The sequence below is a fragment of the Schistocerca americana genome, chromosome 1 (assembly GCF_021461395.2).
Source record: "Schistocerca americana isolate TAMUIC-IGC-003095 chromosome 1, iqSchAmer2.1, whole genome shotgun sequence".
Taxonomy (NCBI): Eukaryota; Metazoa; Arthropoda; class Insecta; order Orthoptera; family Acrididae; genus Schistocerca; species Schistocerca americana.
In genome coordinates this window covers 608,620,749-608,634,438 of record NC_060119.1, presented here as the reverse complement: position 1 = coordinate 608,634,438, position 13,690 = coordinate 608,620,749, and the positions used below count along the sequence as shown (strand labels likewise).

The window sequence follows — 13,690 nt, the reverse complement described above, 5'->3', positions numbered from 1 at the left end:
TAAAAGATGGTAAAGACCCACTTTTGTTTAATGATACCATGTGGAGAATGTTGCAAAAATCCTGCACTCTCACTACAAAAGAGACTACAGGAGAACTGACAGAGTAAACTTGCTAGCAACTCATGCATCTGTAAGAAGTGTCACGCAAGAAGCCTAAAGTAATTTTTAGAGATAGATCCTGACAAAGTCCAAGAAAGTTCTCATTACACATAAAGTCAATGAACTTGTCCAAACCTTCCATTCAAGCTCTTGTTGCTTAGTCTGCTGTTGAAAATGAAGACAATAGACAGAAATCAGAAGTATGGAATACCATACTTAAAATTTATAAGGGGCATTCAAACAAAAATGAGACACAAGAAAAAAATAATAAGTTAATTATTTCATTCAAAATATCACCATAACTGTTAATACATTTATCCGACTGAGAGACAAGATGATCAGTGCCTTTATGGAAAAATGTTCGTGTCGTCTATAGAACCATGATTGTACCTAGGCATGCACCTCTTTGTTGAAGTAAATCAGTGGCCAAGAATGTCTTTCTTCAGGGCTCCAGAAATATGTAGATCAGATGGGGAGACATCAAGTCTGTATGGGAGATGTGTAAGGGCTTTCCAGCAAAACTTTGGCAGCAGAGTTGAATCAACCTTGGCAAGCTTACATGTTGCCAAGATTGTTTCAAGCACATAGCAGAAGTTTCATTGGGAAGACCATACACATCCTCCGTGCAGTCACAATCTCTCTCCATACGATTTCCCCATTTTTGGAGCTCAGAAGAAAGATATTCGTGGCTGTTGATTTGCTTTGGATGAAGATGTCTGTGTCTGGGTAGAATATGGTTCTGTAGGCAGCCACAAACATTTTTTTCAGAAGGGTTTCACCATGTTGTCTCACAGTTTGATAAATGTATTAACAATTACCATAATTATTTTTGAAATAATAAACAGTTTACTTACTTTTTTCCATCTGTCTCATTTTCATTTGAGTACCATATATTTGCGTATGAGGATATTAATTTTCCACATAGAGTCACAAATGAGAGAGATTGATATTAGCTCCCTCAGTATTGAAAAACAATCAAGATGGCTTAAAGCTAAAAAGTCACCTAGCCCTGATGGAAATCCTATTACATATCATAGTGAACATGCTACACAGTTTGTTTCTTTCCTAGCTGATACTTATCAAGAATCTTTTGTGCAGTGACTAGTCTCACAAGACCAGACAAGAGTGTGGCTCACTCCTGTTTCTAAAAAGGCCAAAGACAGGATGCATGGAATTACAGACCAGAATTACCAATATTATGAGAAGGAAAGTTGCTACTCACCATATAATGGAGATGCTGAGTTGTGTGTGTGTGTGTGTGTGTGTGTGTGTGTGTGTGTGTGTGTGTGTGCGTGCGTGTGTGTGTGTGTGTGTGTGTGTGCATATGTCTATTGTTGACGAAGGCCTTAATGGCCAAAAGCTATATAATTGTGAGAATCTTTTTGTTGTGTCTATCGAAACTCAGCATCTCTGCTACATGGTGAGTAGCAACTTTCATTCTCATAATATTGTTACATTCCATCCTGGATTTTCCATTGTTTGATTTAGACCAGTATTACTGATGTTTGTCTTTTCACCATCCTAGAGCTTATTATAAGCTTATGACATTCCTGGGGGGGAGGGAGGGGGAGTAAGGGAGAAAGTTTCTCCCTGAGTATCTGCATGGATCCAGGAAAAACCACAGAAGTACATTCCATCTTCCCAGATTTCCAAAAGGTGTGTGACACTGTGTCACATTGTTAGTTACTAACCAAGATGCAATCATTTGAAATATCTTCACAAACACCTGATTGGCTCAATGAATATTTGACTAATAGAAACCAAGGTGTTACACTGGGTGGTTGTATAGAATCAAAAGTGACTTTGAGTACACCTCAAGGTTGTGTAACAAGGTCTCTAATGTTCGACACAAAAATGATTTATCAAATAGAAACAATGGCACTATACAATAGTTAATTGATGATGCTGTTGTCTACAGGAAAGAATGATCATTGAACAATCATTAGAAAAGACAGAAAGACTTGGACAAAATTTCCACTTTGTGTAATGTGAGTAATAAGATAGTCCGTTTAACAAAGATAACTTTATAGAATGTGAGTACAAAAATAATGATGAACATCTTCAGCATGTCATATTGCAAAAGGAGATAGGGGTGGTACTAATAACAGAATGAAATGGAATGATTATGGAAAATCAGATTTAGGGAAGACAGATGGAAGATTTGGATATTTGTTGGAAGATTTCTGAGAAACTGCTTTGTATCTGTAATAGAAGTCACATACAAAATGTTAATGTGGCCAATTCTAGAGTACTGTTAAAGTGTTGGGAGTCTTACCAAGTTGGAATGATGGTAGACACTGGACAAATTCAGAGACCACTGCCAGGAAATGCTGAGGGAAATTAAATGGCAATCCTTGGAAGAAAAAAACCATAGTTCTTACAAAGCCTTGTTGGATACATTTGGAGAACTTGTACTTAAAGAAGACTGATCATTATGCTGACACCATTGTAAATCTTACGGGGGAGAGATGAGAGCACACACAGAGACAGTCATTTTCCCCTTCCTGTATACATGGATGGAATAGAACAAAAACTTGATAATATCAGTATGAAGTACCCTCTGCCATGCATTGTATAGTGACTTGGAAAGTATATAAAATGCATAGTTTAAGCTTACCACAAATATCTGGAGCAACAAAGAGTCCAACATAACTGGAAATAGTCACATATCACCCCAGTTTTTAAGAAGTGTCAGAGGACACACTGATGTCAGATTGTTGTGACATTTTGGGAAGCTGAATATCTTCTCTGTAGGAATCAATAACAAACATGTGTGTACTGATCATATGAAACCTGACTCACATTTTGTTTGACTAAATTTGTTCTGCAGGCAGCAGAGTCTAAGTTGATGGCATGTTTCGGGACTAGAAGAAAGCTTTCAGTTGTTTTTGGATTCTTGCCACCTAATTTAAAGACAGGCTAGTGGAATATCAGACCAAACATGAGACTGAGTGAAGACTTCACAGCATAAAGAATTCAGAATGTCATCCTCAATGGGAAAACATTATAAGGAGCTGAAGTATAACTAAGTGTATCTCAGGAAAGGGTGATAGGACTAAGAATTAATTTTTGCTCTTAGCAGAGTATTTGCTGCAGTGACTGTTCGCGGTAGGTTAAAACTGTGTACAAGATTTTGATCTGCCTTGTATCCATGTCTAGCACAGGGTTTTGAGTTGCCACATTTAGTGATGTGGTATAAGACTGTTGGTAGGTTATTTTTATGAATGATGTAGTGATATAAAGGTGGCTCAGTGGTTCAGTGGTATAATGCCAGACTACAAATCCAAAGATCTCAGGTTCAATCTGTGGTCACTCCATGGATTTTTAACTTCATTTATCACTTCTTTCATCTTTGGCAGTGTTCACTGATATGAAAAAGTTGTACCGTGGTCCAGACTTCACGTTAAACTGTAAGTCCCCCTAAAACTAGGACCATGCTGCCAAGTAAAGCACTGTGATGTTCCAAATGATCTTAGGGTTGATGATTACTTTACTTTACTTGGTGGTAGGAAACAAGAGATATCTTTAGAAATTCTTCTCAAAATGCAGGAGGATGTGCAAATCACTATTGCTTTGTGTAAAGGTTAGCAACTCACACTCAGTATAAGTGCATGTAATATACAGAAATAGGCAAAATGTCCTAGTATTTTTTGATAACTTCATCAACAATCAATCACTAGGATCAGTCATAATTTTCAAATTGTCAGGGTATCCACATGAGTGATTCAAGGTGGAATGAACATGTACATTTTATTCTTAGGAAGACAGATACAGTCACTGGAATACGCCTAAGGAGATTTAGTATATGTCATTGTAAGAGTTGTTAAGATTCTCTCCCAATCAATTATTGTTTGCTAGTCTGGTACCTTTCTCAAGCTGAACTAATGAAAGACATAACAAATGTTTCCAAAAATCTGTGTAATTTATCATAGACTTTTTTATTCTACACAAGAGTTTCCCACAAAAACTCAACAAGTTACTATATAGGACAACTACAGTAAAGGCATTGATCATAATGGAAAGACTTGTTTTTATAATTCCATGAGCAGGTGTTCCAGGCTGACTCAAGGTATATATTGCATCCTCTTGTGTAGTGGCCATGATGCTAAAATTTGAGAAACATAGGCCTATATGGACGTGTACCAACAGTTGGTTTTTCTCTGTAGTACTGCCAGTTGAAACAGGAAATGGAGGAAAATTGTAATAGTGCACTGTGTTCTCTCGGCCATGTCACATGTGATGGCTTGTGGGTTAGACACATGGATGTAAATGAAGTGTACAATGCTGCTTTCAAAGTTTATTTTTCTCTTGTACTTAGAGTGTCTTCCACTGCAAATGTGCTACATGTTCTCCTTCATTTGACAGATGTTCATAAACTATTTGTTCTTTAAAAATGAAAAAAAGTATATACTGGAAATGTCAAGCATATACAAGTAAATAAATAGTAATTATTTTTTCATTGCAGCAGATTTTCTGTAATTAGTCATAAATGTGTTTTTGAAGCCATTTTAATGTTAAACAAGGTAACAAACTCTTTTAATTAATGCTATATTAGTGGGCAATTGTCACTATTTTAATCTAGAACAGAGTAAATGACATTCATTTGATTACAATATAACTTTAGCAGCTAATAGAAAGTGTACTATGCAGCTTTAACGGTACATCTTGGAAGACAGTGTTTTATTTTACTGTTTAATGTTCCCTCAACAAACAGCAGAGGTATACATTACCCACACCATGATACTTAGAAATGATCTTGCGTTTTCCTCCCTGGTACACTATGATAGATGCCACTCTCTTGGTAAATTCCACACTTGCTGGTGATCATCTCTCATCACTAAACACAACAATGCTCTATTTATCCTTCCATTGGCATCTTGCTATTCCATCATAGGTGTGCTGTGTGAAAATGAGTCGTGAGAGTAAGCATAGTGAGGGCAACCTTTCTTGTAATCCAGATTGTAGCAATTGATTCCTTATGGTGACAGAGCCACTGTAGATGCAACATTGCTTATATTTTGTGCTACAGCCCTCATGTGGCCAGAAGTGTCTTTTTGTCCTATGTGTCAGTCCAGGCTACCACCCAGAACTATAGTACTGAGAATGTGAAACTGTGCATCTTCTTTGGGCCACAGACATCAACATTGATGTAAACTGACATGTCATGTCTAATGCAACAAGCAGTTCTTTGGATGGGTTGTCCAGCTTCCCAGAGACAAAATATGATCTCTCCAAAATTCAGTTAATAGCAAAAAAATAAGCTCATTAGTGCTGTCCTGGCATGTCATTTATCAGCTAGTAAAATGCAGCTGTTTTCCTTTCTGTATGTGGTTCTTACTCTGTCCACAGACCTGCATTTAGAGTTACTGCTACTAATGCTTCCTATCAATGCCTCTTACAAATATGGTACTTCAAAAACTGTATTTCCATATTGAACAATGGAACCACAAAGGTGGCATATCAACAATATTAAGAAAAGGATAGATTGATACTCACCATAAAGATGATCCACTGATTTGCAGATGGGCACAATGAAAAGACTGTTACTGACTGGAATGTGATTGTCACACGAATAGCAATCTGTAGTGGGGCAGGGAAGGTGGAAAGCTAGCAGGGTACAAGTGTTGTCTGGCATGGTGTCCAGGGAATATATGGCAGCCTGACAAGACTGCCGGCTGTAATGTCAGGAGGTGGGGTGTGAGGGGAAAAAATGGGAAGCAGAAAAAGAGAGGAGCAGGGGAGGTGAAAGGATGCATGAGTGCATTGGCAGAGGACAGCACACAGTGAGCATGAGGGGATGCGTAAAGGGAGGAGATGATAGGAAAGAGGTGATAGAAACTGTTAAGTGGAGGGTATGGGACAGCAGGTTACCATGAGTTGAGACCAGGATAATATCGGGAGTGGAGAATGCATTGTAATGGTAACTCCCATCTGTGCAATTCAGAAAAGCTGGTGGTTGAAAGGAAGATCTAGATGGCACAGGTTGTGAAGCAATCATTGAATTCTAGCATGTTATGTTCAGTGGCATGTTGTACCACAGGGTGCTCTACTTTAATCTTGGCCACAGTTTGGTGGTGGCCATTTATCCTGGTGGACAGCTGGTTGGTAGTCATACCAAAATAAAATGCTGTGCAGTGCTTTCAGCAGAGCATGCATATGGCATGACTGCTTTCACAGGTGGCCCAACCTTTGATGGGGTAACATAAATCTGTGACAGGACTGGAATATGAAAATGGTGGGTAAGTGAATTGGGCAGGTCTTGCACCTGGGTCTTCCACAGGGATATAACCCCTTTGACAAGGGTTTGGGATTGGGAGTGGCAAAGGGATAGACTAGGATGTTGGGAAGGTTGAGTGGGCAATGAACACCACTTTAGGAGTCCCCCATTTCAAGGCATGATGACAGATAATCAAAGCCCTGAAGAAAGATGTGGTTCAGCTGTCCCAGTCTGAGATGGTACTGGATGACAAAGGGTGGCATTCTTTTGTAGCTGGAGGGAGGGTAGGGGGGGTGTGGGGAAATGGCATGGGAAATCTTTTTTGTGCCTGTCAAATCATGAAGATATCATCAAAGAACCTGAACCAGACCAGCAGTTTGATGTTTTGGGAGGCTAGGAAGTTTTCCTCTAGATAGTCCATAAGCAGGTTGGCAAAGGAGGGTCCCATCTGGGTGACCATTGCTGTGCCATCGATTTGTTTGTATACCTTTCCTTCAAGGGAGAAGCAATTGTGTGGTAGGATTAAGTTGGTTAGGTGCATGAGAAATGATGTGGTGTGTTTGGATTCTGAAGAACACTGAGAAAGGCAGTGTTGAATTGTGGCAAGGCCTTGGGCATGAGTAAAACGGAAGTGATTTCTGGCATTCCCCAAGGTAGTGTTATAGGCCCTTTGCTGTTCCTTATCTATATAAATGATTTGGGAGACAATCTGAGCAGCCATCTTCGGATGTTTGCAGATGACACTGTCATTTATTGACTAATAGAGTCATCAGAAGATCAAAACAAACTGCAAAATGATTTAGAAAAAATATCTGAATGGTGAAAAAAGTGGCAGTTGACCCTAAATAACGAAAAGTGTGAGGTCATCCACATGAGTGCTAAAAGGAACCCGTTAAACTTCAGTTACATGATAAATCAGTCTAATCTAAAAGCTGTAAATTCAAATAAATACCTAGGTATTACAATCACAAACAACTTAAATTGGAAGGAACACATGGAAAATGTTGCGAGGAAGGCTAACCAAAGACTGCGTTTTATTGGCAGGACACTTAGAAAATGTAACAGACCTAATAAGGAGCTGCCTACACTACGCTTGTCAATCCTCTTTTGGAATACTGCTGCATGGTGTGGGATCCTTACCAGATAGGACTGATTAAGTACATCAAAAAAGTTCATAGAAGGGCAGCACGTTTTGTATTATCGTGAAATATGGGAGAGAGTGTCACTGAAATGATACAGGATTTGGGCTGGACATCATTAAAAGAAAGGCATTTTTCATTGCAATGGAATCTTCTCACGAAATTACAGTCACCAACTTCCTCCTCCGAATGCAAAAATATGTTGTTGACACCAGCCTACATAGGGAGGAATGATCATGTTAAAATAAGGGAAATCAGAGCTCATATAGAAAGATATAGGTGTTTATTCTTTCCGCACACTATACGAGGTTGGTATAATAGAGATTTATGAAGGTGGTTCGATCAACCCTGTGCCAGGCATTTAAATGTGATTTGCAGAGTATCCATGTAGATGTAGATGTAGATGTTGGTGTATAGGGAACTGGCATCGACAGTGACCAGTAGGGAATCAGGAGGCAAAGGAATGGAGATGGTGGAGAGTTGGCGAAGGATGTGGTTGGTATCTTTGATGTGGGAGGCTAGATATGGGCAGTTGGCTGGAGTAGTTGTTCAATGAGTGCTGAAATCCTTTCAGTGGAGACACAATAACCAGCTACAATGGGACATACAGAATTGTTGGGTTTATGAACTTTGGGGAGCATGTAGAAAATGGGTGTACAATGTGTCATAGGGGCAGGTAAATGGATTCAGGGTAGAGGTTCTAGGAATGGTCTAAGGTTTAAAGAATGAATTGGAGGTTATGTTGGACTTCTGAATTGGATCATTCTGCCAGAGTTTACAGGTGGATGAGTCACACAATTGGTGGAGGCCTTCCTCCAGATAGTCACTGTGACTCATCATGAAAGTGATGGAGCCTTTGTTTGGAGGGAGGATGATTAGTTTAGAATCTGTTTTGAGACTACATATGACTGTCCTTTCCTCTGGTGAAAGGTTGGTGTTTATAGGAGGGGACCTGGTGAAGAATGATGAGACCAAGTTGGAGGTAATGAATTCCTGGAAGATGACTGGGGAGTGGTTGGGTGGGAGGGGAGGAAGATCACTGTTGGATGGTTGCATGAACTGGGAGAAGCAGGATTCAGTGTTGGAATTAGGTTGGCTTTAGTTGGAGGGATTTGTGGCAAAGAAGTATCTCCATTGAAGGTATCAGGAGAAGGAGAGTAGGTCTTTGACAGTCCAATAATGGGTATAGGGCTAAAGGTGAGGCCTTTGGATAGAACTGAAACTTTTATGGGGCTGACGATTTTAATTGAAAGGTTGAAAACCATCTTTGGTGATTGTTTAGGCTCTGGATTTGGATTTGGAGTGTTAGTAGGGAGTTATGGGGATGTTGCAAGTTGAAAAGGACTACTAGGCAGTGTCTGGATGCTGTGTGGGGTTGGTGAGGAGGAACACTGTGGATAGGATAGGGGTTGGATAGTGGTGCCCCAAGCCAGTGCTAGGATGTCAACAGGTTGGAGAACTTATGGAGGTATTGTCTGGAATTCTCTTCCAGGTGCTGGAGAGCAGAGGATTCAGTTTCAGAGATGTGATGTATGTAGTAGGGATTATGTAGTAGCAGTATCTTGCAGAGGGAGCAGAGGTGGTTCTGGGATGCAGGTGTTTTTCAAATCGGTGTAAATATGGTGTAAATATAAGGGTCAGTCAAATGAAGATGAGACAAATGGTGAAAAAAGTAGGTAAACTGTTAATACATCTGTCGCAGTATGAGACAAGATGATTAATACTTCTATGGAAAAAAAATGTTTGCAGTTGCCTACAAAACTATGATTGTTTGTAGGTGTGCACCTTCTTATCTGAAGCAACTGACAGTCATGAATGTCTTCCTTCAGAGCTCCAAAAATATGGAAATCACATGAGGAGGGATTGGGATAGTGTGGAGGATGTGTAAAGGCTTCCCAGCAAAATTTCGATAGCAAAGTCGAAACAACCTTGGCAAGAAGTGGGCCCACTCAAACGATGCCAAGGTTGTTCTGAGTACGCTGCAGAGACTTCACTGGGAAGACCTCCCCATCTTCATAGAGTCCCAATCTCTCCCCATGTGATTTCCATATTTTTGGTACCATGAAGAGAAACATTCATGACTGTCAATTTACTTTGATTGAAGAGTTGCATGCATGGTGTTATGGACTGGGAGAAGTAGGATTCAATGTTGGAATTAGGTTGGCTTTGGTTGTGGAGGCATCCACAAACATTTTTCTGTGGAGGTGTTAACTCTCTTGTCTCAAACTGTGATAAATGTATTAGCACTTTACTTATTTTTTACCCATCTGTCTCATTTTCACTTGACTGCCACTTATATATAACTACATCCATATAATGTACAATCCTAGTGTATGAGTAAATAAACTGAACCATGGGGACTGTATGAATATGAGTTATCAGTGAATGTAAATTATTGATTTTCAGTCTTATTTATAGTCATTTAAAAACATTCACTGACACTGTGTAGTTCTACTATTTTTTTCTATATGTTTATTGACTGTTTTCCCCTGATGATGATGATAGAAGACATTTTACCTGTTTGTAGAGAATAGTGTCTCCTATTGTTTCCTCAAGTTTTCTACTTTACATTAATATTATGGGAATTTTGCAGATGGGTCCATGGCCAGCCTATAAACCTGAGAGTGACTGCAGCTATAAATATGCAGGCTCAAGCTTCTTTTCCAAGGCAACATTCTTCTGGCTTCTACCACTCTTTCGTGGAGGCTACAAATCCCCTTTAGAACTTGAGGATCTGGGAAACTTGCCATATTCTGAAAGCACTGAAGCTCAGTATCGCAAGTTTAAAAGTGTCTACTTTCAGGAAAAGGTATGTATGTGAACTGACATAATGTGTGATCATTTTCCAGCTTATTGACATTTCATTCATAACTTGTGAATGATCTACGTTAGGATGTTCAAACTGCAAGGTTTCCCATTGGGCACGATGGGAATTAGTATGTGCATGTTGCATTGGTTTAGCAAAGAAGCACACTTTCTTCCAGTAATTTTCGGGTTTGTAGCTGGATCCCATCAACAATCTGCCATTATATTTTGGCCCAGAGATGTCTGGCCATCCTCAGGTGACTAGACAAAGTGCTGAAGAGACCTGATGCAGTCATGGTATTTATAGCAAACTCCGCACACGCGAATCGTACTGGCAGTTTACACCACATGCATTAGAAGATGACATGTGCGAGGCAGCCAAGTTGTGTGTGCTGCCCTCAGTGGTGAAGTAAGAACAAACTATTCGCTGAATATCGAACTGAGCATGTCAATTCTGTTGTGACCACATAATTTTGATAATAGCATTCCAATTTTTATCAAGCTGAAAGCCGTTTTCACAATTCATTATATTATCAGCAAGACATATTTCCACAGATTCTTTAGTTACAGAGTCCCAGAAGCTGGAAACAGGTGCTAAAATTGTGGTATTATTGTATTCCATTGAATGTCCCATGGAAATGCAATGATCTGCCACAGCTGATTTTAAACATTGCTGCAGACGGGTGTGTCTTTTGTGTTCTACACAGTGTTCCTGGACCGTTCATGTTGTCTGACCTATATATGCAGAGCCACACTCTCAGAGAATTTTATAAACACCCGCCTTCCTCAATTATAAATCATCTTCAATGGATCCAACTAAGGCCCTGCTCTTTGCTGGTGGATGGAAGATGACATTAATATTATTCTTCTTAAGCAATTTGCCTATTTTAGAAAACATGTTCCTGGCATATGGAAGGAACACAGTTGATTTATAGTCATCATCAGTCTCCTCAGAGCATTGCTTCTTGTTATTATAATTGTGAATGGACTTCCATATTTGACACGACGTAAAGCCATTCTCTTTAAAAACCTTCTCCAGATGCACTAACTCTTTGTGAAGGCTATCAGCATCCAAAATTACATACACCCATTGAATTAAAGTACTGAGAACACCAGCAGTTCATGCGGGGTGATGGCAGCTGTACACCTGAAGAGATAAATCTGTGTGTGTGGATTTTCTGTACACCAAATGTCCCAAAGACCCATCATTCTTATGGCGTACTAACACGTCAAGAAAGGGTAAAGTCCCATCTTTCTCAATCTCCATCGTAAACTTGTTGTTCTCATGTATAGAGTTTAAATGACAAAGGAATTTTTCCAGTTCTTGTCTGCCATGAGGCCATACAGCAAAAGTATCACCAGAAAACCATAGGCTTTAAGATGGCAGACTCAAGAGCTTTCTCCCCAAAGTTTTTCATAAAAAGATTGGCCACCAAAGGGAACAAGGGACTCCCCATGGCATCACCATCAGTTTGTTCAAAAAATTCATTATTAAATAAAAAATAAGTTGAGGAGAGAGTATGTTCAAACAAAGCCATCAAATCATCACTGAATAAGTTACCAATAAGATGTAGTGAGTCAAATAAAGGAACTTTGGTAAAAAGTGAGACCACATTGAAGCTAACTAGTAAATCTGAGCTGCTCAGCTTAACAGTCTTTAAATGATTGATAAAATCCGTGGAATTACATTTATGGTGGCAGCACTTGAGTAAGGAGGCCAGATGTTTTACATTCAAATACGTAGAAGCACCAATATTACTCACTATCAATTGTAGTGGAATGCCATCCTTGTGAATCTTGGGCATCCCATACTGTCTTGGTGGAACAGCATTGTGTGGTCTCAGCCTCTTGATAACTTGTTCAGGTAAAGAACTATCATTCAAAAGCATAACAGTTTTTCTGAATATATGGCTTTGTTTCAACATACTCTCTCCTCAACTTATTTTTTATTTAATAACGAATTTTTTGAACAAACTTATGGTATCACCATGGGGAGTCCCTTGTCCCCTGTGGTGACCAATCAATTTATGGAAGACTTTGAGGAGAAAGCTCTTGTCTGCTGTCTTAAAGTCTATCTTTTCTGGCTGTATGTAGATGATACTTTCATTGTATGCCCTCACGGCAGACAAGAACTGGAAAAATTCCTTTGTCATTTAAACTGTTCTCATGGGAACATCAAGTTTACTATGTAGATTGAGAAATATGGGATTTTACCCTTTCTAGACATGTTAGGATGCCATAAGAATGATGGATCTTTGGGACATTTGTGTACAGCTGTCCACCAGCAAAGAGCAGGGCCTTAGTCTGATCCGTTAAAGATGATTTATAATTGAGGAAGATGGGTGTTTATAAAATTCCCTGAGAGTGTGGCTCTGCATATATAGGTCAGACAAAACAAACGGTGCAGGAACACTGTGTAGAACACCTGTCTGTGGTAACCCTTAAAATCACCAGTGGCAGATCATTGCATTTCCATGGGACATTCATTTGAATACAATAATACCAAAATTTTAGCACCAGTTTCCAGCTTCTGGGACTCTGTAATTAAAGAATCCATGGAAATATATGTTGCTGATAATTTAATGAATCGTGATAATGGCTTTGAGCGTGATAAAAACTGGATTCCTACTATTAAAATTATGCGGTCACAACAGAATCGACATGCTCAGTCAATACTCAGTGATTAGTTTGTTCTCACTTCACCACTGAGGGCAGTACACACAACTTGGCTGCCTCGTACATGTCACCTCCTAATGCATGCACTGAAAACCACCAGTATGACACACATGTGCGGAATTCACTATAAATACCATGACTGCATCAGGTCTCTTCAGTACTTCATCTGCTTGCCTGAGGATGGCTGGAAGTCTCTGGACCTAAATATTATGGCAGAATGAAACTTCCTGGCAGATTAAAACTGTGTGCCGGACCGAGACTCGAACTCAGGACCTTTGCCTTTCTCAGGTAAGTGCTCTACCAAACACGACTCACGCCCCGTCCTCACAGCTTTACTTCTGCCAGTACCTCGTCTCCTACCTTCCAAACTTTGTGAGGATGGGGCTGAGTCATGCTTGGGTAGCTCAGATGGTATAGCACTTGCCCGCAAAAGGCAAAGGTCCTGACTTCGAGTCTCGGTCTGGCACACAGTTTTAATCTCCCGGAAAGTCTCATATCAGCACACACTCCGCTGCAGAATGAAAATCTCATTATGGCCGAATGTTGATAGAATCTGACTGCAAACCCAAAAATTACTGGAAAAAGAAATAAGCTGGGAAAATTTCAGAAGTCACAAGCCCACTTTCATGTGGATGGGTTCATCGGTAAGCAAAACTGGCACATTTGGGAGACTGAGAATCCACATTTCATGATCGAGAAGTCTCTTCACCCTTAATGGGTGACTATGTGATGTGCTATATCCAGTTTCATAAAA

General features: G+C 39.7%; 1 protein-coding gene across 1 annotated transcript in view; it reads left to right on the top strand.

The window, feature by feature from the left end:
* The window catches only part of LOC124607240 (ATP-binding cassette sub-family C member Sur), a 410,012-nt gene that overhangs the window by 109,953 nt on the left and 286,369 nt on the right, over positions 1-13,690 (top strand). The window contains exon 2 of the mRNA XM_047139518.1: positions 10,049-10,264. Coding sequence (XP_046995474.1) covers positions 10,049-10,264 — 216 coding nt within the window. The remainder of the gene's footprint in view (positions 1-10,048; positions 10,265-13,690) is intronic.